At 48.9% G+C, this 27216-nt stretch overlaps 1 protein-coding gene across 1 annotated transcript in view; it reads right to left on the reverse strand.

Moving 5' to 3' along the window:
* LOC132388593 (NACHT, LRR and PYD domains-containing protein 12-like) overlaps nucleotides 1-27216 on the reverse strand; it is a gene marked incomplete at its 3' end in the record, with an annotated part of 50820 nt that overhangs the window by 12833 nt on the left and 10771 nt on the right. Inside the window, exons 4-6 of the mRNA XM_059960968.1 lie at nucleotides 23823-23994; nucleotides 23650-23715; nucleotides 9303-11040 (exon numbers count right to left, since the gene is read on the reverse strand). Coding sequence (XP_059816951.1) covers nucleotides 9303-11040; nucleotides 23650-23715; nucleotides 23823-23994 — 1976 coding nt within the window. The remainder of the gene's footprint in view (nucleotides 1-9302; nucleotides 11041-23649; nucleotides 23716-23822; nucleotides 23995-27216) is intronic.

The raw sequence follows: 27216 nt of genomic DNA on the forward strand, positions 1-27216 counted from the left end.
TGGACGGGGGACGGTGAGCCCGCAGGTGGGAAGGGGGAGAGAGATCCCACAGGAGGAAGGGGGACGAGGGAGAGAGATCCCACAGGGGGGAAGGTGGACGGGGGAGAGAGGTCCCACAGGAGGAAGGGGGACTGGGGTGCAGGATCCCACAGGGGGAAGGGGGACGGTGGAGAGGGATTCCACAGGGGTGAAAGGGGACACAGGAGGGAGATCCCTCAGGGGGGAATGGGGAGGTGGGGGGGAGAACCCAGAGGGGGGAAGTGGGACGGGGGAGCAAGATCCCACAGGGGGAAGGGGGCAGTACAGATGGATTCCACAGGGGTGATTGGGGACTGGGATCACAAAATGGGAAAGGGGAAAGGGGGAAGGATATCCCACGGGGGGGGAGGTGGACGGGGGAGGGGAATCCCACAGGGGTGAAGGGTGACGGGGCAGAGAGATCCCACAGGAGGAAGGGCGACGGGGCAGAGAGATCCCACAGGAGGATGGGGGACGGGGAAGATAGATCCCACGGTAGTAAGGGGGATGTGGCAGAGAGATCCCAGAGGAGGAAAGGGGGACGGGGGAGACGGATCCCACAGGGGGGAGGGGTATGGGGGAGAGTAATCCCACAGGGGGTAAGGTGGACGGGGGACGGAGTGTACGCAGGTGGGAAGGGGGAGAGAGATCCAACAGGAGGAAGGGGGACGAGGGAGAGAGATCCCACAGGGGGGAAGGTGGACGGGGGAGGGGGATCATACAGGGGTGAAGTTGATCGGGGGAGGGGGATCCCACAGGTGGATGGGGGATGGCGCAGAGAGATCCCACAGGAGGAACGGGGACGTGGGAGGGAGGTCCCACAGGAGGAAGGGGGACACGGGAGTCAGATCCCACACGGTGAAGGGGGACGGTTGAGAGGGATCCCACAGGGGGGAAGTGGGAGGCGGGAGGGAGTACCCACAGGGGGGAAGGGGGACAGGGGAGGCAAGAGCCCAAAAGGGGGACTTTGGTCGGGAGATCCCACAGGAGGGAAGGGGGACGGGGGAGAGGGATCCCACTGAGGTGAATGTGGACGGGGGAGGGGGATCCCACAGGGTGGAAGCGGGACGGGGAAGAGAGATCCCACAGGGGGATGGGGGAGGGGGATCCCACGGGAGTAAAGGGGTCGGGGGTGCGAGATCATACAGGTGGCCGGGGGACGGGGCAGAGAGATCCCACAGGAGGAAGGTGGACGTGGGAGGGAGATCCCACAGGAGGGGGGGCACGGGGGTCAGATCCCACAGGGGGATGGGGGACGATGGAGAAGGGATCCCAGAGGGGGGAAGGGATAGGCGGGAGTTAGAACCCACAGGGGGGAAGGGGGACGGGGTAGCAAGATCCCACAGGAGGATGGGGGACGGTGGAGAGGGATTCCACAGGGGTAAGGGGGACATGGGAGGGAGAACCCAGAGGGGGGAAGGGGGACGGGGGAGCAAGATCCCACAGGAGGATGGGGGACGGTGGAGTGGGATTCCACAGGGGTGAAGGGGGCACAGGAGGGAGATCCCACAGGGCGGATGGGGGACGGGAATCCCAAAATGGGGAAGGGGCTAGGGGAGAGGGATCCCACAGGGGGAAGGTGGACGGGGGAGGGGGATCAGACAAGGGTGGTTTATCTGGGGAGGGGGATCCCACAGTTGGACGGGGGACGGGGCAGAGAGATCCCACAGGAGGAACAGGGACGTGGGAGGGCGATCCCACAGGGGGAAGGGGGACACGGGAGTCAGAACCCACAGGGGGAAGGGGACAGTGGAGAGGGATCCCACAGGGGTGAAGAGGGACGCGGGAGGGAGGTTCCACAGGGGGGAGGGGGACGGGGGAGGTAGATCCGACAGGAGGAAGGGGGACGGCGGAGTGTGATCCCACTGGAGGAAGGGGGACGGGGGAGAGGGATCCCACAGGGTGGAAGGGGGACGGGGAGAGGGATCCCAAATGAAAAAGGGGCACGGGGGAGGAAGTTGCCACAAGAGGAAGGGGGACGGGGCAGAGAGATCCCACAGGGGGACGGTGGAGAGGGATTCCAGAGGGGTGAAGGGGGACACAGGAGGGAGATCCCTCAGGGGGGAATGGGGAGGTGGGGGGGAGAACCCAGAGGGGACAAGTGGGTCGGGGGAGCAAGATCCCACAGGGGGAAGGGAGATGTGGCAGAGAGATCCCAGAGGAGGAAAGGGGATGGGGTAGAGGGATCCCACAGGGGGAAGGGGGATGGGGGAGAGTGATCCACAGGGGGTAAGGTGGACGGGGGACGGAGAGTCCGCAGGTGGGAAGGGAGAGAGAGTTCCCACAGGAGGAAGGGGGACGAGGGAGAGAGATCCCACAGGGGAGAAGGTGGACGGGGGAGGGGGATCAAACAGGGGTGAAGTTCATCGGGGGAGGGGGATCCCACAGGTGGATGGGGGATGGCGCAGAGAGATCCCACAGGAGGAACGGGGATGTGGGAGGGAGGTCCCACAGGAGGAAGGGGGACACGGGAGTCAGATCCCACACGGTGAAAGGGGACGGTGGAGAGGGATCCCACAGGGGGGAAGTGGGAGGCGGGAGGCAAGATCCCACAAGGGGAAGGGGGACGTTGGTAGGGAGATCCCACAGGAGGGAAGGGGGACGGAGGACAGTGATCCCACAGGGGGAAGAGGGACGGGGGAGGGGGATCCTACACGGGGGAAGGGTGACGGGGCAGAGAGATCCCACAGGATGTTGGGGGACGGGGACGAGAGATCCCACAGGAGAATGGGGGACGGGGAAGAGAGATCCCACGGTAGGAAGGGGGATGTGGCAGAGATCACAGAGGAGGAAGGGGGACGGGGGAGAGGGATCCCACAGAGGGTAAGGTGGACGGGGGATGGAGAGTACGCAGGTGGGAAGGGGGAGAGAGATCCCACAGGAGGAAGGGGGACGAGTGAGAGAGATCCCACAGGGGGGAAGGTGGACGGGGGAGGGGGATCACACAGGGGTGGTTTATCTGGGGAGGGGGATCCCACAGTTGGACGGGGGACGGGGCAGAGAGATCCCACAGGAGGAACAGGGACGTGGGAGGGCGATCCCACAGGAGGAAGGCGGACGGGGGAGGGAGATCCCACAGGTGGAAGGGGGCGGGGGGAGAGATATCCCACAGGGGGGGGACAGTGGAGAGGGATCCCACAGGGGTGAAAAGGGACGCGGGAGGGAGGTTCCACAGGGGGGAAGGGGGACGGGGGAGGTAGATCCGACAGGAGGAAGTGGGGCGGGGTAGGGTGATCCCACAGGAGGAAGGGGGACGCGGGAGAGGGATCCCACAGGGTGGAAGGGGTACGGGGAGAAGGATCCCAAAGGAAAAAGGGGCCCGGGGGAGGAAGTTGCCACAAAAGGAAGGGGGACGGGGCAGAGAGATCCCATAGGAGGAAGGGGGACTGGGGAGCAGGATCCCACAGGGGGAAGGGGGATGGTGGAGAGAGATCCCACAGGGGGGATGGTGGACGGGGGAGGGGGATCCCACAGGTGGACGGGGGACGGGGCAGAGTGATCCCACAGGAGGAACGGGGACGTGGGAGGGAGGTCCCACAGGAGGATGGGGGACACGGGAGTCAGATCCCACAAGGGGAAGGGTGACTTTGGTAGGGAGATCCCACAGGAGGGAAGGGGGACTGGGGAGAGGGATCCCACTGGGGGAAGAGGGACTGGGGAGTGGGATCCCACAGGGGGGAAGGTGGACGGGGGAGGGGGATCCCATAGGGGGAAGAGGGACGGGGCAGAGAGATGCCACAGGAGGATGGGGGACGGGGAATAGAGATCCCACGGTAGGAAGGGGGATGAGGCAGAGAGATATCACAGGAGGAAGGGGGACAGGGGAGTCAGATCCCACAGGGGGAAGGGGGATGAGGGAGAGGGATCCCACAGGGGGGGAAGGTGGACGGGGGAGGGGTATCCCACAGGAGGAAGGGGGACGGGGCAGAGAGATCCCACAGGAGGAAGGGGGACTGGGGAGCAGGATCCCACAGGGGGAAGGGGGATGGTGGAGAGAGATCCCACAGGGGGGAAGGTGGACGGGGGAGGGGGATCCCACAGGTGGACGGGGGACGGGGCAGAGTGATCCCACAGGAGGAACGGGGACGTGGGAGGGAGGTCCCACAGGAGGAAGGGGGACACGGGAGATCCCACAAGGGGAAGGGTGACTTTGGTAGGGAGATCCCACAGGAGGGAAGGGGGACGGGGGAGAGGGATCCCACAGGGGGAAGAGGGACTGGGGAGTGGGATCCCACAGGGGGGAAGGTGGACGGGGGAAGGGGATCCCACAGGGGGAAGTGGGACGGGGCAGAGAGATGCCACAGGAGGATGGGGGACGGGGAATAGAGATCCCACGGTAGGAAGGGGGATGAGGCAGAGAGATATCACAGGAGGAAGGGGGACAGGGGAGTCAGATCCCACAGGGGGAAGGGGGATGAGGGAGAGGGATCCCACAGGGGGGGAAGGTGGACGGGGGAGGGGGATCCCACATGGGGGAAGGGGGATTGGGATTCCAGTCTGAGAGGAGGAAGGGGGACGGGGCAGAGAGATCCCACAGGTGGTTGGGGGATGAGGACGAGAGATCCCACAGGAGAAAGGGGGACGGGGCAGAGAGATCCCACAGGATGAAGGGGGACTGGGAAGAGAGATCCCACAGGAGGAAGGGGGACGTGGGAGTGCAATCCCACAGGTGAAAGGGGGACTCAAGGGTTAGATCCCACAGGGGGAAGGGGGACGGTGGAGAGGGATTCCACAGGGGTGAAGGGGGACACGGGAGGGACATCCCACAGGGGGGAAGGGGGAAGGGGCAGAGAGATCCCACAGGAGGTTGGGGGACGGGGACAAGAGATCCCACAGGAGGAAGGGGGACGGGGCAGAGAGATCCCACAGGAGGTTGGGAGACGGCGACGAGAGATCCCACGGTAGGAAGGGGGATGTGGCAGAGTGATTCCACAGGAGAAAGGGAGACGGGGCAGAGAGATCCCACAGGAGAATGGGTGACGGGGCAGAGAGATCATGTTGATATTAAGGGAGAGGAGGTGTTGGAGTTGTTAAAATGCATTAGGACGGTAAGTCACCGGGGCCTAACAGAATATTTCCCAAGCTGCTCCACGAGGCGAGGGAAGATATTGCTGAACCTCTGGCTAGGATCTTTATGTTCTCGTTGTCCAGGGGAATGGTACGGGAGGATTGGAGGGAGGCGAATGCTGTCCCCTTGTTCAAAAAAGGTAGTATGGATAGTGCAGGTAATTATAGATCAGTGAGCCTTACATCTGTGGTGGGAAAGCTGTTGAAAAGGATTCTTAGAGATAGGATCTATGGGCATTCGGAGAATCATGGTCTGATCAGGGACAGTCAGCATGGCTTTGTGAAGGGCAGATCGTGCCTAACAAGCCTGATAGAGTTTTTTGAGGAGGTGACCAGGCTTATAGATGAGGGTAGTGCAGTGGATGTGATCTATAAGGATTTTAGTAAGCATTTGACAAGGATCCACACGGTAGGCTTATTCAGAAAGTCAGAAGGCATTGGATCCAAGGAAGTTTGGCCAGGTTGATTCAGAATTGGCTTGCCTGCAGAAGGCAGATGGTCATGGTGGAGGTAGAACAATCAGATTGGAGGGTTGTGGCTAGTGGAGTCCCGCAAGGATCTGTTCTGGGACCTCTTCTTTTTGTGATTTTTATTAACGACATGGATGTGGGGGTAGAAGGGTGGGTTGGCAAGTTTGCAGACAACACAAAGGTTGGTGGTGTTGTAGACAGTGTAGACGATTGTCGAAGATTGCAGAGAGACATTGATAGGATGCAGAAGTGGGCTGAGAAGTGGCAGATGGAGTTCAACCCAGAGAAGTGTGAGGTGGTACACTTCCGAAGGACAAACTCCAAGGCAAAGTACAAAGTAAATGGCAGGATAGTTGGTAGTGTGGAGGAGCAGAGAGATCAGGGGATACATGTCCACAGATCCCTGAAAGTTGCCTCACAGGTAGATCGGGTAGTTAAAAAAGTTTATGGGGTGTTAGCTTTCATAAGTCAAGGGATAGAGTTTTAGAGACGTGATGTAATGATGCAGCTCTATAAAACTCTAGTTAGGCCACACTTGGAGTACTGTGTCCAGTTCTGGTCACCTCGCTATAGGAAGGATGTGGAAGCATTGGAAAGGGTACAGAGGACATTTATCAGGATGCTGCCTGGTTTAGAGAGTATGGATTATGATCAGAGATTAAGGGAGCCAGGGTTTACTCTTTGTAGAGAAGGAGGATGAGAGGACACATGATTGAGGTGTGCAAGATATTAAGAGGAATAGACAGAGTGGACAGCCAGCGCTTCTTCTCCAGGGCACCACTGCTCAGTACAAGAGGACATGGCTTTAGGGTAAGGGGACGGAAGTTCAAAGAGGATATTAGAGGATGGTTTTTCACTCAGAGAGTGGTTGGTGCGTGGAATGCACTGCCTGAGTCAGTGGAGGCAGATACACTAGTGAAGTTTAAGAGACAACTAGACAGGCATATGGAGGAATTTAAGGAGGGGGGTTATATGGCAGGCAGGTTTTGAGGGTCGGCACAACATTGTGGGCCGAAGGGCCTGTAATGTACTGTACTATTCTATGTTTTATGGAACATATAGAGATTAAAGAGGAGGAGGTGCTTACTGCCTTACAGCAAATAAAGGTAAATAAATCCCCCAGGCCTGACATGATATTTTCTCGGACCTTGAGACAGACTAGTGCAGAAATTGCAGGGGTCCTGGCAGCAATAATTAAAATGTCCTTCGCCACAAGAGCGGTGCCGGAGGATTGGAGGGTAGCTCATGTTGTTCCGTTGTTTGAAAAAGTCTCCAAAAGTGCACCAGGTAATTACAGGCCAGTGAGCCTGACATCGGTGTTAGGTAAATTATTGGAAGGTGTTCTGAGAGATCGGATATACAAGGAGTTGGACAACCAAGGGCTAATTAAAGATAGTCAGCATGGCTTTGTTCATGGCAGATCAATGAATCCTGTAGAGTTTTTCAAGGAGATTACCAAGAATGCACTTGAAGGAAAGGCTGTGGATGTTGTCTACATGAACTTTAATAAGGCTTTTGACAAGGTCCCACATGGGAGGTTAGTTCAGAAGGTTCAGACAGTGGTATCCATGGAAAGGTTGTAGATTGGATTCCAAATTGGCTGTGTGGGAGAAGACAGAGAGTCTTAGTGGATCATTGCTTCTGAGACTGGAGGCCTGTGACTAGTGGTGTGTCTCAGGGATCTGTGTTGGGACTATTGTTGTTTGTTGTCTATATCAATGTACTAGATGATAGTGTGATAAGTTGGATCAGCAAGTTTGCTGATGACACTAAGATTGGAGGCGTTGCGGACAGCGAGGAAGGCTTTCAAAGCTTGCAGAGGGATCTGCACCAACTGGCAACATGGGCCAGAAAATGGCAGATGGAAATTAATGCAGACAAGTGTGAGGTGTTCCATTTTGTAAGGACAAATCAAGGTAGGACATAGACAGTAAAGGGTAGGGCACTGAGGAATGCGCTGGAAGAAAGGGATCTGGGAGTTCAGATACATAATTCCCTGAAAGTGGCGTCACAGGGAGACAGGGTTGTAAAGAAGGCTTTTGGCATCCGGGCATTCATAAATCAAAGTTGAGTATAGGAGTTGGAAAGTTATGGTGAGCTTGTACAAGACATTGGTGAAGCCAAATTTGGAGTATTGTGTGCAATTCTGGTCACTGAACTATAGGACCGATATCGGTAAGACTGAAAGTGTGCAGAAAAGATCTGCGAGGATGTTGCCGGCTCTTCAGGAGTTGAGTTAGAAGGAAGGATTGAACAGGTTAAGACTTTATTCCTTCGAGCGCAGAAGAATGAGGGGAGATTTGATAGAAGTCTACACAATTACGAGGGGAATAGACAGGGTAGATGCGAATGGGCTCTTTCCACACAGATTAGGAGAGATAAATTACAAAAGGACTTTGCTTCAGGGTGAAAGGGGAAAGGTTTAGGGGGAACGTCCTCACTCAGAGAGTTGGGAGAATGCGGAACGAGCTGCCATCTGATGTGGAAAATGCGGACACACTGTTAGGTTTTAAGAATAAATCTGATAGATGCATGGATGGGAGAGGTCTGGAGGGCGATGGACTGGGTGCAGGTCAATGGGACAAGCGGAATAAAGTTTTGGCACAGAGCAGAAGGGCCGAATGGCTTGTTTTCTATGCTGTTGTGTTCTATGATTTTACGATTCTATGAAGGAATATGGGGAGGTCAGTTGCCACAGGAAGAAGGGGGATGGGAAGAGAGATCCCACAGGAGGAAGGGGGATGGGGGAGAGGGATCCCACAGGAGGAAGGGGGATGGAGAAGTGAGATCCCACAAGCGGAAGGCGGATGTGGAAGTGAGATCCCACAGGAGGAAGGGGGATGGGGTAGAGAGATCCGACAGGAGGTAAGGGGATGGGGAAGATAGATCCCACAGGAGGAAAGCGGAATGGGAAGGGATACCACTGGAGGGAAGGGAATGGGGAAGAGAGAACCTTCAGGAGGAAGGGGGATGGGGAAGAGAGATCTGACAGGAGGAAGGGGGATGTGGAAGATAGATCCCACAGGATGAAATGGAAATGGGAAGGGGATGGGGAAGAGAGAACCTAGAGGTGGAAAGGGGATGGGGAAGAGAGAACCCATAGGAGGATGGGGGATGGGGAAAAGAGATCTGAGAGGAGGAAGGGGGATGAGGCAGAGATATCCCACAGGAGGAAGGGGGATTGGAAGAGAGATCCGAAAGGAGGAAGGGGAATTTTTGTACGCGTGTGTTGGGTCTGAACAGAGACCCAGAGGAGATGCGGCCTCGCTCTCTGTGTATCTGGTAGTGAGCAAAGTCACAAACAGGAAAGGGCAGGGGAGGGCAATCTCACAATGGTATTTCTTTCCTTCTCACTGGGACAGTCTGCAGACGGCCTCTTGTCCCTCACCGGGAAGGGGGTGTGAATCTTTGATCCATCTGCTGCAGTCAGTGTCGGTCTGGGTGTCAGTAACAGTGAGAAGGAACATTGTCAATGGACGTGTCACAGGCAGCAGGAAACACGGCCATTCCTGTGATTTACTACCATTAAACCAATGGTCGTTGTTCACTGATCTGATGAAGTCTCCAACATCCCTTCACAAGGAACCACAGAACCCTCCTGTCCTTGGGGAATTGCTGACCGATCCCCTGGGCATTTGTCACAATTCTTCACAATCTGATTTATCACAGTTTAACCCAAATCTCTTTACATTGAAATGACACAATAGAACAGTTTCACAGTTCCGAGTGAGAGATAAATCAAGTTACCTCAACTCCTGGCACTTGTGCAGCCCGGGTCCCAGCCGCTGGATTCCCTCACACTCAATGCGGCAGTTCCCCAGGTCGAGGTGTTTTATTGTATCACAGAGTCCGATGGCATGAGACAGGACCGCACAGTCAATCGGGGTCAGTGTCATTCCACTGAATGAAAGTGTTTCCACAGATCCCAGTGTTTCCTGAGCCAGTCCACGATTCTGAGACTCAAACAGGTAGTGCAATGTGTTCAGGAGGCTCCTTTTACCAGCTGTTATCCCTGTGTTTCCAATCTGACGTTTAACCTCCTCCTTCACCCAGTCAATCACCCGGCAGGTTGTTTCATGAGGAAATGGACCCAGAAACTCCACCAGGCCCCGAGCTGTCATTGGAGAGGAGAGACCAGCAACAAAACGGAGAAATATCTCAAATCGCCCATCTGTCGTGTTGTGGGCTTCAGTGAGGAATTTCAGGATATCCCCGGGATGTGGATTCAGGAATTGTGCGACTGCAGCTACAAACTCTTGGATGGTGAGGTGTGGGAATGTGTACACCACGCTCTGGGCAGAATCCTCTCTCTCCAAAAGCTCCATCAGGAACCCGGACAGGAACTGGGAAGGCTGAAGATTGTACTTGATCAAATCTCCATCTGTAAACACAATCTTCTTCCCGGACACTCCTCTGAAGGCCATCTGACCAACCCTGAGTAACACATCACGGGGTCTCTCAATCTCACGGCCGTGGTTTTTCAGGATGTTGTAAATATAGTAGGAGTACAGTTGGGTGATGGTCTTGGGAACTCGCTGTGGGTCCCTGACTCTTTGTGTGAAGAAGGGGCCTAGTGCCAGAGCGAGGATCCAGCAGTAGGAGGGGTTGTAGCTCATGGTGTACAGGATCTCGTTCTCCTTCACATAATTGAAAACAGCTTCGGCCACCGTCTGATCTTCAAAATGTCTGATGAAATATTCCTTCCGTTCCTCACCAACAAATCCCAGGATTTCAGCCCGGACACTGATATTCGCCTTTTCCAATAAATGTAACGCAGTGGGGCGAGTGGTCACCAGCACTGAACACCCTGGGAGCAGCTTGCCCTGGATTAAACTGTACACAATGTCCGACACTTCACACCACCACTCGGGATCTGGGCACTGGTGCTTTGGTTCTGTATCTCTCCGACTGTCCGCAAAATCGATTTTGTGTTTGAATTCATCTAAACCATCGAATATAAACAGCAATCCCTCTGGGTTCTTCAAGACTTCTCTCAGGATATTCCCAAAGTAAGGATACTGATCCAGAATCAGTTCCTTCAGGTTTATTCGACAGTCAATACTGTTTAAATCTCGGAATTTGAAACTGAAGACAAACTGGAACTGTTGGTATATTTTCCCCATGGCCCAGTCATAAACAATCTTTTGTACCATCGTTGTTTTCCCGATCCCCGGGACTCCGGCCACTGCTGCTGAACTCCCAGACTTGGATTTACTCCGGGAAAAGCTGCTCTGGAATAACTGATCAGTCCGGATTTTTTCCAGCTGTCTGCGGAGTTGTTTCTCTCTATAATCCTCATGGTGTCTGCCTCTTGCCAGCAGCTCATGTTCCACCAGTGTCCGATCTCGAACAGTAGAAATGACCGTGAGCTCAGCGTATCGATCAGCCAGCTGGAAAACCTTCACCTTCTCCGTCATCAGGATCGTGTTCACTCTCAGTGTTTCAGTTCGTGTCCGCAGAGTCTCCTTGTGTTTCTGTTGAACATCTTCCATGGGAACAGAGAACATATTCAAAATGTTAAATGGCACATCTGACAAAGAACTTTATAACGGTATTTCAGCATTCAGTGTTTGAGATTACATGAATCAATTCAATGCTTCCATAGATATTAGGACAGAAAGTAAAATTCTGTTCGCAGACACGGAATTGACAGCAATGGATGTCCCGGAAAATGTTCAGTCCTCATGTTCTGGTTCTAGTTATTTGTGAAGGTGAACATTCCCCTGATTGCACTTTCTGAGGAAGCTTAAACAAGCATCACTTCCCACTAACATCTTAACTACATTCTACAGAGGCGTGGTTGAGAGTGTGCTGACCTTTAGCATCACAGCCTGGTACTCCAGCTGCAGTGCTGCCGACAAAAAAGCCTTGCAGGGGGTGGTTAGGGGAGCAGAGAAGGTTATTGGGGTCTCCCCACCTTCTTCCAAGACCTCTTTCAGAGTCGATGCCTCCAGAAGACACGGGACATCATTAAAAAACCCTCACACCCTCTCCATGAACTGTTTGATCTTCAGCCATCAGGTAAACGTTACAGGAGCATCAAAACTAAAACCACAAGGCTACTAAACAGCTTCCTCCCACAGGCAGTCAGACTGCTAAATAGCTGCTCTATCTGACTCTGCTTTGGACACTTTTAACTTGCACCGGACACTTATAACTTGATTTAAAGCGATATGTGGCTGTTGTGTTTTATTATTTATTGTTGTGTTTATTATTTAGTGTTGTGTTTGTTATGTTATGATTGCACTGCTCCTGGGAACCGCTGTCTCATTCTACCCTGCAGAGCTCATGTACGATTGGAACGACAATAAAGTTTTTGAATCTTGAATATCCTATTGCATTCCTGACTGCACCTCCCGTTACAACAACATTTCACTATATTTAAAGCATTGTTTGACTCATTAACAGACGATGTTAATGTTGATCTGGTGTGGAACTATGGAGAGCAGGACACTGTGCAAGGCTGCACACTGGGGGTCACAGGTGTCCACTGCTCTTGCAAGAAAACAGGAGCAGAATACGAGGGAAGTACTCAAGTCGGACAGCGACTGGGGGAGAATCACAGTGAAGTTGTGGATCGATAACCCATCGGAATGACAGGAATGAAAATGGGTAGTTTTCAATCGCAGTGATGGAGGATTGGTGGAAAGATGGAATCTGTGTTAATGGAAGAAGCCACAAGGGTCTGTCTCAGTGATGTACGTCGTGTCTGTGGGAAAGGGTGGTGAAGTCTTGGCAACTGCTACTCATCAGTCTTGCTGTGGGGGTGTGGGGCTCTGTCTAATGAGGCCTCCATCTGTCAGAGTCGACCATGGATGTCCTGCCCCTGCAAGCCGGGACACTCCGATATGGAGAGGAAGCTTCTGCCGAAGTAGCAAGCTCCCTCTCTCCATGCATCTGATGTGCACAAAGGAACGACATAGACTGACACAGCTTGGCACCAGAGGTGTCGCAGGAGATGCCAGTCTGCGTTGAACACCATTTAACACTGACTCAGGGACTACAGCTCCAGGCTTTTCCCACTGGGTTTACTCCCAAATTCTTCCCCATGAGGCGTTACAGTTACAAGGCAGTGGAGTTTTGAGATCAGAGTTTTCTTGTTCCTGGGTGAGCTGCCAATCACAGCCGCCAAGCCCCATCTGCCCAAAGCGACTGGTTGTAAGGCACCAGTAACCCACCTCTGCCCCTTCTCCTGTCAGAAGAAACGCTTCCACCGGGATTAGTGGCTAAACCGCACGTGAAGGCCAAGAGCTGGACAGAGGCTACTCGACACAGGGAGTATTTAATAGGTCGTGGCAGCTCATCCGCACTGTCACCCCCCTCCCCCCCCCCGGTTATAACAATCTTAAGCAACCGAGGGGCGATGTATTATTGACAATGAATCGGTAAATTGGTTTATTATTGTGACATGCACCACTGTAAACTGGAAAACTTTTCTGCATGCGATCCAAATAGATCATTGCAGAGCATTGTAATTGGCTGCATCACCGTCTGGTTCATGAGGAACGGAGTAAGGCGCAAACTCAACGATTCAGGAGCAACTTCTCCTCTACCATGCAGTTTCCGAATGGACATTGAACCCATTGATACTGCCTCACTAATCTCTTTTTAAATTTCTATTTCTGCACTACTTATTTAGTTTAATATTTCATATAATCACACAGACATGCACAGCTATATATGTTCAACTTCCAGGTCCTAAAGCCACTTCGCTGCTCAGCCAGATCCACCGTCTGACAGGCCACAAGTCTCGCATGGACAACTCCAGGTTACCGAAAGCAGTACACTACGGAGAACTCTCTCAGGGCAAGAGAGATCGTCGTGCCCCGCGCAGGAGGTACAAGGACCAAATTCAGCAGAGGCTCCCTCAGGTAAATATGGAGGTCAACGAGTGGCAGCCGCTGATCCACGGAAAAGCCAAGAATTTTGAGGAACCCAGAAGAGCGAGTGCTGAAAAGAAGAGGGGATACAAGAAGATTCCAGCTACCCAAGCGCCTGCATCCCAGCTGTCCCTCTGTCCCAACTGCTCCCGAGTCCACAGATCCAGAATTGGCCCCTACCGTCACCAACAATCGTGTCGTCATCCAGTACCACCACCACCCCCCGCCCCCTCACACACACAGACACACACACACACACACACACACACACACACACACACACACACACACACACACACACACACACAGACACACACACACACACACACCCTATTTGGGAAGAGAACAGGATTTAAGGTATGTTTCATGATCATTAATGCTTGGTGGAACCCCGGAATGTCCATGCCCTCAAACCCTTTTGTTCCCCGGATCTGGAGTACCTGGTGCTGCTGTGTAAACCTTTCCGGCTGCCAAGGGAGTTCCCGGCTGTTATTATCACAGCTGTGTAATAACAACATCCCCCGGTTGTGTGTTATTGTCACAGAGGGGAGATGATTTCCTTCAGAAATCGGTCAGGACTTCCCAAACCACAAAATTTGTATCAACAGTTCCGTGTGAACAGCACTTGCCGTGTGACCGACTGCTTACATTGCCGGTGATCAGCAGGAGCTCACGAAATTCAGCTCCGATCTGTGTAAAGTCATCCAGGCAGCGAAACGACAATACAGAGATCGTATTCAGGCACAGCTCTCCACCAACAACACACACAGCTTATGGCAAGCTCTGCACCCCAATGCAGACTTCAGAGCTAAGTGCAGTGGAGCTGCCAACATCGCTGCCTGTCTCCCAGAGGATCTAAGTCTCTTTACGCTCGGTTCGATATCGCCAACACTGAGACCCCGGGGAGAGCCGACAAAGCGACCTGCACATTGGTCATCTCTGAGGCTGAAGTTCGCAGGTGTTTCCAACGAGTGGGCAGTCGCAAGCCTGCGGGACCGGACGGCGTCCCAGGGCGGGTACTCAGGATGCGCGCGGCACAACTGGCAGGTGTATTTACGGATATTTTTAATCTCACCCTCTCCTAGTGTAGAGTTCCCTCCTGCTTCAAATCATCCACCATTGTTCCTGTACCTAAAACGACTAAGGCAACATGTCTGAACGTCTGGCGTCCTGTCGCACTCACCTCAATAATAAGCAAATGCTTTGAGAGACTGGTCATGGACTACATCTGCAGCTTGTTACCACCCACACTGGACCTCCTACAATTCACCTACCGACACAACCGATCAACAGATGACACAACAGCCACTGCTCTGCACACCTCCTTAAACATCTGGAGAAGAGGGATGCTTGTGTGAGAATGATGTTATTAGACTACAGTTCAGCATTCAATACCATCATTCCCTCCAGGCTTGACAATAAGCTCAGAGACCTCGGCCTTCACCCTGCCTTGTGCAGCTGGGTCCTGGACTTCCTGTCAGATCACCGGCAAGTGGTAAGAGTGGGCTCCCTCACCTCTGCCCCTCTGACCCTCAACACAGGAGCCCCTCAGGGCTGTGTCCTAAGCTCCCTCCTTTACTCTCTGTATGCGCATGACTGTGTCGCTACCCACAGCTCCAATCTGCTAGTTAAATTTGCTGAGGATACTATATTTATTGGCCAAATCTCAAATAATAACGAGGCAGCCTACACAGAAGAAGTCATCACCCCGACACAGTGTTGACAAGAAAACAACTTCTCCCTCAATGTCGCAAAAACAAAGGAGCTGGATGCAATGTTTCAAAGACAAGAGGAATGGAGACGGGCCAACCCCTATTGACATCAATGGATCTGGGGTTGAGAGAGTGAACAGCTTCAAGTTCCTCGGCATTCACATCACTGAGGACCTCATGTGGTCTGTACACATCAACTGTGTGGTGAAAAAGGGCACAACAGCACCTCTTTCACCTCAGATAGAACCATAGAACATTACAGCACAGAAACAGGCATTTTGGTCCTTCTTGGCTGTGCCGAATCATTTTTCTGCCTAGTCCCACTGACCTGCACCTGGACGATATCTCTCCAGACCCCTCTCATCCATATACCTGTCCAGGTTTTCCTTAAATGTCAAAGTGATCCCGTATTCACCACTCCATCTGACAGCTCATTCCACACTCCCACCACTCTCTGTGTGAAGCAGCTCCCCCCTTAATGTTCCCTTTAAATGTTTCCCCTTTCACCCTTAACCCATGACCTCTGATTTCTTTTCTCCCCTAGCCTCAGTGGAAAAAGTCAGCTTGTATTCTCTCTATCTGTACCCATCATAATTTTATACACCTCTATCAAATCACCTCCCATTCTCCTACATGCCAGGGAATAAAGTCCTAACCTATTCAAACTTTCCCTGTAACTCTGTTTCTCAAGTCCCGGCAACATCTTTGTAAACCTTCTCCGCACTCTTTCAACATTATTAATATCTTTCCTGTAATTAGGTGACCAAAACTGCATACATTACTCCACATTCGGTCTCACCAATGTCTTATACAACCTCACCATTACATTCCAACTCTTATACTCAGTACTTTGATTTATGTTTTATGATTTATAAAGCTCTCTTTATGACCCTATCTACTTGTGACGCCACTTTTAGGGAATTATGTATCTATACTCCCAGATCCCTCTGTTCTACTGCCCTCCTCAGTGTCCTACCATTTACCTTGTATGTTCTAACTTGGTTTGAGCTTCCGAAGTGCAATACCTCACACTTGTCCGCATTAAACTCCATCTGCGGTTTTCCAGTCAATTCCTCCAACTGGTCCAAATCCCTCTGCAAGCTTTGAAAACCTTCCTCATCGTCCACTACACCTCCAATCTTTGTATCATCAGCAAATTTGCTGATCCAATTTGCCACATTCTCATCCAGATCATTGAGATAGATGACAAATAACTGGACCAAGCACTGATCCCCATGGCACATCACTAGTCTCAGGCCTCCACTCAGAGTAGCAATCCACCACTACCACTCTCTGGCTTCTTCCATTGAGCCAATGTTTAATCCAATTTACTACCTCTCCATGTATATCTAGCGACTGAATCTTCCTAACTAACCTCCCATGCGGGACCTTATCAAAGGCTTTACTGAAGTCCATGTATACAACATCCACTGCCTTCCCTTCATCCACTTTCCTGGTAACTTCCTCGAAAAACTCTAATAGATTGGTTAACCATGATCTACCACGCACAAGGCCATACTGACTTTTTCTAATAAGTCCCTGTCTATCCAAATACCTGGAGACCCTATCTCTTAGTATTCCTTCCATTAATTTACCTACTACCGATGTCAAACTTAGCAGCCTATAATTTCACGGCTTACTTTTCGAGCCTTTTTTAAACAACGGAACTACATGAGCTATCCTCCAATCCTCTGGCACTCGATCCGTGGATATCGACATCAGGTCATGCGGATTTATCTACTCTGATTTGCCGCAAGCACCTCCTCTTATTTAATCTGTATAAGTTCCATAACCTCCCTACTTGTTTGCCTTGTTTCCATAGACTCCATTCCATTTTCCTTAGTAAATACAGATGCAAAAAACCCATTTAACATCTCTCCCATTTCTTTTGGTTCCATACATAGCCGACCACTCTGATCTTCAAGAGGATCAATTTTATGTCTTATTATCCTTTTGCTCTTAACATACCTGTAGTTCTTAAAATTATCGTTCACCCTGACTGCCAAAGAAACCTCATGTCCTCTTTTAGCCCTCCTGATTTCTTTCTTAAGTATTTTCTTACTCTTTTTATACTCCTCAAGCATCTTATTTCCTCCTTGTTGCCTATACATGTTATACATCTCTCTTCTTCTTTATCACAGTTCCAATATCCCTCGATAGCCAAGGCTCCTTATTCTTATTCATTTTGTCTTCAACCCTGACAGGAACATACAAACTCTGCACTCTCAAAATTTCTCCTTTGAAGGTCTCCCACTTACCAATCACAATCACAACCTGTCCCAATCTACGATTTTTAGATCCCTTCTCATTTCTTCAAATTTGGCCCTTTTCAGGTTTAGAACGTCAAGCCGAGGACCAGATCTATCTTTATCCATGATCAAGTTGAAACTAATGACGTTATGATCACTGGAACGAATGTGCTCCCCTACGCACACTTCCGTCACCTGCCCTAACTCATTTCCTAATAGGAGATCTAATATTGCATCTTCCCTCGTTGGTACATCTATATATTGTTTTAGAAAACTTTCCTGAACACATTTTACAAACTCTAACCCATCTAGACGTTTAACAGTCTGGGAGTCCCAATACTTGTGTGGAAAATTAAAATTTCTGTCTCCTGCAGTTGTCTGTTATCTGTTTGCAGATTTGCTCCTCCAATTCTCGCTGACTATTGGGTAGTCCATAATACAACCCTATTAATGTGGTCATACCTGCCTGTTTCTCAACTCCACCCATATGGCCTCAGTAGACAAGCCATCTAATCTGTCCTGCTGAATCACTGCTGTAATATTTTCCCACCACCCACCCTTCATCCCTCTGTCTCTATCACGTCTGAAACATCGGAACCCTGGAACATTGAGCTGCCAGTCCTGCCCCTCCTGTAGCCAAGTTTCAGTAATGGCTATGATGTCATAATTCCATGTGTCAATCCAGGCCCTCAGCTCATCTGCCTTTCCCACAACACTCCACGCTTTGAAATATACACACCTCAGAAGATTATTACCAACACACACAACCTTGCTATTTGTGACTTTGCATGAACTACCAACATCATTTATTTTTACCCCCGTTCCACTATCGACTCTGGCACTCTAGTTCCCATCTAGTTTAAACCCTCCCCAATAAAACTAGCAAACTTCCCTGCAAGTATATTGGTGCCCTTGTAGTTCAGGTGTAACCCGTCTCTCATGTACAGGTCCCACCTGCCCCTGAAGAGGTCCCGATGATCTAGAAATCTGAAACCCTGCCCCCTACACCAGTTTCTCAGCCACGTGTTCATCTGCCAGAGCACCGCACTCTTACCCTCACTGGCACGTGATCCAGGCAGCAATCCGAAGATTACTACCCTCTATCTCCTGTTTTTCAATTTCCTACCAAGCTCTCTGTCCTCACTCTTCAGGACATCCTGACTATTTCTACCTATGTCATTGGTACCGATGTGTACCACGACATCTGGCTGATTACCCTCCCACCTCAGAATGCTATGCACGCGATCAGAGATATCCCTGACCATGGCACCCTGGAGGCAACAAACCATCCGGGAGTCTCTGTCACAACCACAGTATCTCCTGTCTGTACCCCTGACTCTGGAATCCCCTATCACTACCGCTCTCCTCTTCCTCCTCCCTCCGTTCTGCACTGCAGAACCAGACTCAGTGCCAGAGATCCGGCTGCCGCAGCTTGTCCCAGGTAAGCCATCCTCCCCACGCCCCCCAACGGTATCCAAATTGGTATACATATTTTGGAGTGGAATGGCCACAAAAGAACCCTGCATTAACTGCCCTTCCCCCTTCACTCAACTGACGGTAATCCAATTACCTGTGCCCTGTTCCTTAGGTGTAACTACCTCCTGGAAGCTACTATCTATAACCTGCTCAGTCTCCCGAATGATCCGGAGGTCATCCAGCTCCTGCTCCAGTTCCCTAAAGCGCTATGTTAGGAGCTGCAGCTGGATGCACTTCTTGCAGGGATCATTGTCAGGAACACTGGAGGTCTCCCTGACTTCCCACATCCTGCAAGAGGAGCATTCCGACATCCTGCCTGGCATATTCTCTCGTCTGAACAAACAAAAAACAGAAAAACAGTTCGGTGAGATGGTTGAGGACGTTGGGATGGGCCCCTAAATGCAAACGATTTTCTATAGGGGCACCATTTTGTGTATCCTGACTGGCTGCATCACTGCCTGGTATGGGAACTGTACTTCTCTCAATTGCAGTACTCTGCAGAGAATGGTGCGGACAGCCCAGTGCATCTGTAGATGTGAACCTCCTACTACTAAGGTCATTTCGGAGGGGGTAAAAAGGGCCCGAAGGATCATTCTGGACCCAAGTCTCACCAGGCACAAACTGTTCCAGCTGCTACCATTCGGGAAATGGTACCACAGCTGAATAGCCAGGACCAACAGGCTCCGGGACAGCTTCTTCCACCAGAGCATCAGACTGATTAATTCACGCTGATACAATTCTATTTCCACAATTGTGTACATAAATACAGACTCACTGCACACACTTTACTGTAATCGTGCTGATGGCGCAGAAAAACAACTTTCACGACATGTGTCCATGATATTAACCCTGATCCTGAAAATTTTTATCTGGCTGCTGTCTCATTTTTTTAGATCTGTTATTCATCATCCTCATACTGTCCTCGTTGATATCAATCCAAGTGCACTCCAGTGCACATGGTGTTTTCCAGAAATTGTTATTTAAGTTATTACTTTTTTGTATATTTTCCAGATCTGTTTCAGAGCAGGATAATTTACCAAAATTACACATCAATATGGGCACAGTGAGTGTTTACTACCTTCGTTATATTTTTACTGTTCAGCTCTGATTGGCAGATTTTCTTGATCCTTGATGTAAATTCAAAGTTTGTTCAGCCTTGCAGTAAATGCAGATTTTCTTCAGCCTTGAAGTAAATTTTGTTGGAAAGTTTTCCTTTATCACACGATGATCTATTTTCTTTGCTTATTGATATCCTAAATATCCGTTTCATATTCTGTTGCATTGCATCCTGATGCTCTGTTTGATATTCTACCGGCTCGATTGCACCTTTCTTTATGTTTAATCATGTTCTGTACTTTCCTAGTCTGAAGTTCATGCTTATATATTTGGAAATTAGTTCCAGTATTTGAAATGTTTGTTTCAGCTTTACTGATGCAAGAGCAAATAATTTCAAATCCTCAATGTATAGCTGTGTCAAGGTAAAATTTGTATTTTTTTCTGATTAGATACCTGATTTTTGTCTGTTTCAGTAAATTATGAGTGGGCTTAAAACCAGACAAAACCACAGTGGGCTTAGTGAGTCGCTTTGGAAAATCCCTCCATTTATTTTGATAGTGGTCGTTGTTCCTCTGTGGTTGCTACTAGGACGATTATTTTACGCGAATGCTTCATCAGTTCTAGAAATTTCACAAGCATTGTATGAATTTTATATATATTTGGAACTTCTCTTAAACACACGAGGAACAGAATCAGATGTGTTTTTTTTATTGACAATATAACACTGTAAGTTTTCTGCTTTCCACAGTGTTTGAAATAGAATTACATAATCTGTTATCTGTTGTTCAAACCCAAACGGTATTCTGTCTGCTCTCCTGTGAGTATATTGTGATTATCGAAGTTGTTATCTGAGTTGTTATTAGTTATGAGATGTACGATGCTATCATTTTAGATATAAAATTGTCTTATTTTTGTTAAGAGCCAATAATAACATAGTAGGTGACCATTTAGCAGTCTTATAAATGCAGAAAAAAGCTGTCTTTGAGGCTGGTGGTATATACCTTCAGCCTTTTATATGTTCTCCCCCATGGGAGTATGACAGAGAGGATGTATGAGGTGGTTTGGGGTTCAGTAGCAAGGCTTTGGTTCGGGTTTGTGTCTTGCCAGCTTGATTGAGCTCCTCCAGGAGGTGACAAAGGTGATGGATGCAGTTACACATGGATATTGTCTACTTGTATATTGGTAGAGTGTTTGACAAAGTTCCACATGGGAGGCTCATACAGAATATTAACATGCTTGAGAACTGTGGGGAATTGTCCTGGCTGCCGGGGACACAAACTGGGAGAAATTTCTTGGCAGCCGGGTGGTGAATCTGTGAAGTTATTGTCATAGACGGCTGAGTGAGACACTTGATTGAATATATTTAACATGCAGCTCGATATGTTCCTGATTATGAAGAATGTCAACGTTTACTGGGAAAATGGGGTAGAGAGGAATTGAAGAGTAAATTCACTGAGCCGAATGGCTTAGTTCTGCTACTAGGTCTTATGGTTTAGTGAACATCTGGAGTCTTGTGTTCACTTCTGATTGTCCAGCTCTTGGAAGGATTGGAGAGGGTGAAGAACAGGTTCATCAGGATCTTGCCTGGAGTCGGTGACATGTGCTACAAGTAGAAGTTCGATAAACTTGGTTTGTTTATTCTGGAGTTAAAATAGAGATCTGACAGAGGTGTACAAGTTTGAGAGATGAGAGTTTGGTCGACAGCCTATATTTTGTTGTTTTATTTTTACATATGACTGGTGTCTGGTATCAGAGGGCATTTGGTTAAGGTGAGATGGGGTAAATTTACAGCAATTGTGGGTAGTTTTTTAACCTAGTTGTGGGTGCCTGGAATTTACTGTCTGAGTCAACATGGCTTTGTGAAGGGAAGGTCGTGCCTCACGAGGCTAATTGAGTTTTTTGAAGAGGTAACAAAAAGCAATTGATGAAGGTACAGTAGTAAATGTGGTCGACATGGAGACACTCACGAGAGACTCATCCAGAAAGTCATGAGGCACGGGATAGGTGGAACCTTGGCTGTTTGGATAAATAATTGGCTTACAGGAAAAAAGCAGAGGGTAGTAGTGGAAGGAAAGTATTCTGCCTGGAGGTCTGTGACTAGTGGAGTGCCGCAGGGATCTGTCCTGGGGCCCCTGCTATTTGTGATTTTTATAAATGACCTGGATGTAGAGGAGGAAGAATGGGTGAGTAAATTTGTGGATGACATGAAGATTGGAGGAGTTGTGGATGGAGCTGCAGGTTGTCGAAGGTTACAAGAGGATATAGACGGTGCAGATTTGGGCAGAAAAGTGGCAGATAGGGTTCAATCCGGATAAGTGTGAGGTGATGCATTTTGGAAGGACAAAACAGAATACTGTGTACAAGTTTAATCGTTGGTTACTTAAGAGTGTGAATGAACAGAGGGACATTGGGGTTCAAATCCATACATCCCTTAAGGTCGCTGCATGGGTTGATAGGATAGTTAAGAACTCCCATGGGATGCTAGGCTTCATTAATAGGGAGATTGAGTTCAAGTGTGGAGAGACAAAGTTGCAGATCTACAACTCTCTGGTGAGACCGCACTTAGAGTATTGTGTTCAATTCCGGTCACCTCATTATAGGAAGGATGTGGAAGTCATGCCGAGGGTGCAGAGGAGATTTACCAGGATGTTGCCTGGTTCGGAGAACAAGTCATGTGAAGCAAGGTTAGCAGAGCTGGGACTTTTCTCTTTGGAGCGCAGAAGGATGAGAGAGCACTTGATAGAGGTCTAAAAAACTAATAAGAGGCATAGATTGTGTGGATTGCTAGTACCTGTTTCCCAGGTCACCAACAGCAAACACTAGAGGGCGTATGTACAAAGTTAATGGAGGGAAGTTTAGGGGAGACATCAGGGGTAAGTTTTTTACAAAGGTTTGTGGGTGCCTGGAACAACTTGCCAGGGATGGTGGTGGAAGCTAAAACATTAAGGGTATTTAAGAACCTCTTGGACAGGCACATGAATGAAAGAAAAATAGAGGGTCACGGGGTAGTGTGGGTTTAGTACTCTTTTTAAAGGAATACGTGGGTCGGCACAACATCCAGGGCGGAAGAGCCTGTACCGTGCTGTAGTATTCTAGTGTCTAGAGTGTAGTGACTAGGGTCATGTCGGAGGTAACTGTGTGATAGATGCTCCTAGTTATACATGAATGTGCAGGAAATGCAAGGAAATGGTCAATAATATAAGAAAGGATACCAATGTATATACTTTTTTCTTTCCCAGATATATAAATAGTGAAAAAAGGGAGAGGGTCGATATCGGACCACTAGAAACTGCTGTTGTAGTTGCAGTAACGGGTGAAAAGGAAATGCCAGACAAACTCTGTGCAAGTCACTGGCAGAATTCCAAAAGGTAAAGAACATCAGCGAACAGAATTGCGTGTAGTGCTATTACAAAGGAAAAGGGGCTTGGAAGATGAAAGGTCTGAAGATAGAAAAGTCACCTTGACTGGGTCAAGGAGTCTCCCAAGGGTGTGCGGGGATTCCCAGAGCGTTAGGACTTGGAGTGAAGGCTTCATCAGAACCAACAGCTGGATTAATAGAAAAATACAATGTAGAATATTCAAGTTGCAAGAGAGATTCTTTGAATTGTTACTTGAATCCAGATAGCGCAGAATGATTAATGGCGAATTTTGATTCCCAGGTTTTACCAAGTCACAGACTAACACTTGAGATGTGGTTTAAACTGTGCATTTGATCACTCACCTATCAGCTGAGTGGGTAATTCCGATAAACCTTGGGCGATGTTCATGTATTCCTGTGGATCAGGACCTGTTTAAATATAAAAATGAATCCATTGAAACAGAGCTGAAATAATTAAAATAACTAAATTGTTTATCTCATTGTGCCTTTGTGTTCAGAGCGTGGTTTTAACATACCGAGTTCCTGTATTTCCCTCAGTATTCTGTCCAACTTCGGTAACTCAGTCCTCCACATCAGAAAGGATTCCCACATTGCCCTCCGGGCCCGGGAGCCTTTGCCATTCACCAGACTGAGGAAGAGTCTGGAACTCTCTGCCCGGTTTCCCTTCTCTGTCAGCTCAGTGACTTTCTACAAAAGGAAACAATGGACTTACTGTGGAGCAGATAGACAGACATGGAGAATGTGCAGGAAAGTATCTGTTCATGGCACCAGTAGCTTCAGAACAGATGCAGTCACTGGGCTGCTGCCTCATCCTCTCTGGGTTCAGTCATTAACAGAGAAACAGTAACTGAAGGAAATTCTAAATCAATAGTGTGTAAGAATAAGGATTTACTGACACTCTGCAGTAGATGCGATGTGATTAATTTCCTTGATCTGTCAATGTGCAGCATTACATCAACAAGATGTGACAACAAGAACGGAAGAGAGGGGAGAGAGAGAGAGCAAAATCAAATGGATGGCGGGCATCACTGAATCATGGCTGACAAAAGTTTATAGTTGGGTGGTTAAATCCAAGGATAAATATTGAAACGAAAGGATACGCAGGTAGGTGAAAGTGTTGGGTCGAAACTGCTGTCATTAAAAATGAGAAGTCCTGAGAAAGAGGTGAGGTCGGATTAGATGATTTGGATGTTAAGAAACTGCGTGGGTAAAGTGACCCTGAAGGAAATTATATACAGGCATGTTAACAGTAGCCAGGATGTGGGCTACAAATTACAACGGGGGAGAGGAGTGGCATGGAAAAAGGTCAATGCTAAAATTGTCACGGGGAGTTTCAATATCCAGGTAGCTTTGGAAAATCAGGTCGGTACTGAATCCCAAGTGAAGGAATGTATAGAATGCCTATGAGATGGCTTCTGAGAGAAGCTTATGGTTGAGCCCACTACAGGAAAGGCAGATCTGGATTCTGTGTTGTGTATTGAACCAGATTTGATTAGAGAGCTTCAGCTGAATAAACCCTTAAGAGGCAGTGATCTTAAAATAGAAAAACTCAGCCAGCAGGTTGAAAGGGAGAAGGTAAAGTTAGAGGTATCAGTGCTACAGTAGAATAAATGAATTACCTAGGCATGAGAGCGGAGCTGGGCATTAATAAATTCGAAAATGACACTAACAGGGACAATGGCAGAGCAGGAATGGCTGAAGTTTCTCGGAGGACAAACAATCACAATGATGAAGAATTATTCTAAAGGGAGGATGATCAACCGTGGCTGACGAGGTAGTCAAAGCAGCACAAAAGCAAAGGTGAGGGCACAGAGTATTACAAAATATAGCAGAAAGCTGGAGGACTGGGATGTTTTTACAAATCAACAGAAGGTAATTCAAAAACCGTAAATAGAGAAAATATGAAATAGGAAGGCAGGCGAGAGAATAATGTAAGATAGCTTACCAAAATGTACGTCTGATATATGAAGATTGAAAGAGAGGAGAGTGGATATTGGACCACAGAAAATGACAGTGGAGAGGTACTGTCAGGGGACAAGGAAATGCCGGAAGATATTGGTCAGCATTTTGCGTCAGTCCTCATTGTAAAAACACTAGAACGTGCCAGATATTTGAGAATGTCCGGTGGCAGAAGTGAGTGTATTTGCAATTATTGCGGAGAAGTCGATCGGAAAGCTGAAAGTTCTGAAGATAGATGAGTCCAGATGAACTCACCCGATTGCTTCTGAAAGAGGAGGCTGAAGAGATTGTGGAGACATTAGTAATGATCGCTCAAGAATCACTAGATTTTGGAATGGTTCCGGAGGACTGATCATTTTTAAACTATAGGCCAGTTAGTCTGATCAGCGTTTGTGAAGAAGTCAGCAGCTGATAATTGAGGATAAGGTTTTGGGGTATTCGGACGCACATGATAAGAAAAAGGCCAACATCCATGGAAGGGAATCATGCCTGACAGAACTGTTGGAATTTTTTCAGAGAACAGCATGCTGGGTCGACAACAGAGAGTCAGTGCAAGTTGTTTACTTGGACTTCCCGAGGACCTTTGACCAGGTGTCCCACATAGACCGATGAAAAAATGGACATATCAGTGGCAATTGGAATGTGGTATTGTGAGGTACGTGGCCATATACTTTAGCAGAAATAATGAAGAAGTAGACTATTTTTGAATATGGGAGAAAATTCAGAAATCGGAGTTGTAAAGGGTCTCTGGAGACCTGGTGCAGGATTCCGTGCAGGTTGAGTCTGTGTTAGGAAAGACAAATACAATGCCAGTATTCATTTCGAGAGGATCAGAATATAAGCCCAAGCACTGGCCAGACCGCACCTGCATATTTTGATCCCCTGATCAGAGAAAATATGTGATGGCGTTGTGAAAAATCCAGAGAGGAATCTAAACGAACAGAACCAGTGATATTAAACTAGATTTTGATGGGAATGGATCCTGGATGCACCTGTAGTGGCTGGAGTGTGGGAGTATGAGGGGGAATCTAGTTGCAACCTGTGGAATATCAAAAGGCATTGAGAGGACGTGGAGATGATGCTTCTAAGTGGGGGAGTCTAGAACCGGACGGAACAGCCTCCGATTAGAGGGACGTCCATTTAGAGCAGAGATGAGGAGATTATTTAGCTGAGGAGTAGTGAATCTGTAGAATTCATTGGCAGTGACAGCTGCGGAGAATAGGTCATTGAGTATATTTAAAACAGAGGTTGATATCTTCTTGACTAGTGATCAGAAAAGTTCACTGGGCGAAGGCAGGAGAATGGGGTTGAGGGGGATAGTAAATCCCCATGATGTAATGGCGGAGCAGAATCGATGGGCCTAATGGACAATTGTGCTCTTATGGTCTCATGATGTGTAAAGACAAAATAAGATTAAGAAATGTCAGTGCGGCTATCTTATAATGGAGATGGTTACTGCCTGGCACTCATACTGTAAAATGGTAATGACTTCCTGAACGCAGGCATGGGCTTCCTGATTAACTGAAAAATTATGAATTAAACTTTGAATAGTCTTCAAGCAACATACACCTATGCTGGAATTAAGGTAACTGAATATGGATGGGCTTAGGACATTGCTCTGAGAAATAAGAGAGGCAGCGTTTAAGGGTAAGCACAACGTTGTGGGCCGAAGGGCCTGTACCGTGCTGTACTGTTCTATGTTCTATGTTCTCTGTCCCGGATTTGAATGGATGATCTCCTAGAACAGTTACCAGTAGGGAATTGGAAAGGTTTTCCATAACACGATGAATGGACAACAATTATGTAACAAATCTGCATAATTCCCTGATGGTCCACTGCACTGTAAAATAATCCCTCAGTTTCACTACTACCAGGTCTGAGGAGTTACCGTTGTGAAAGAAATTTAACCAGTAAAGCAGACGTCTCCAGATGACGAATTTATAGATCGGC

This window comes from Hypanus sabinus, unplaced genomic scaffold (assembly GCF_030144855.1).
Source record: "Hypanus sabinus isolate sHypSab1 unplaced genomic scaffold, sHypSab1.hap1 scaffold_358, whole genome shotgun sequence".
NCBI lineage: Eukaryota > Metazoa > Chordata > Chondrichthyes > Myliobatiformes > Dasyatidae > Hypanus > Hypanus sabinus.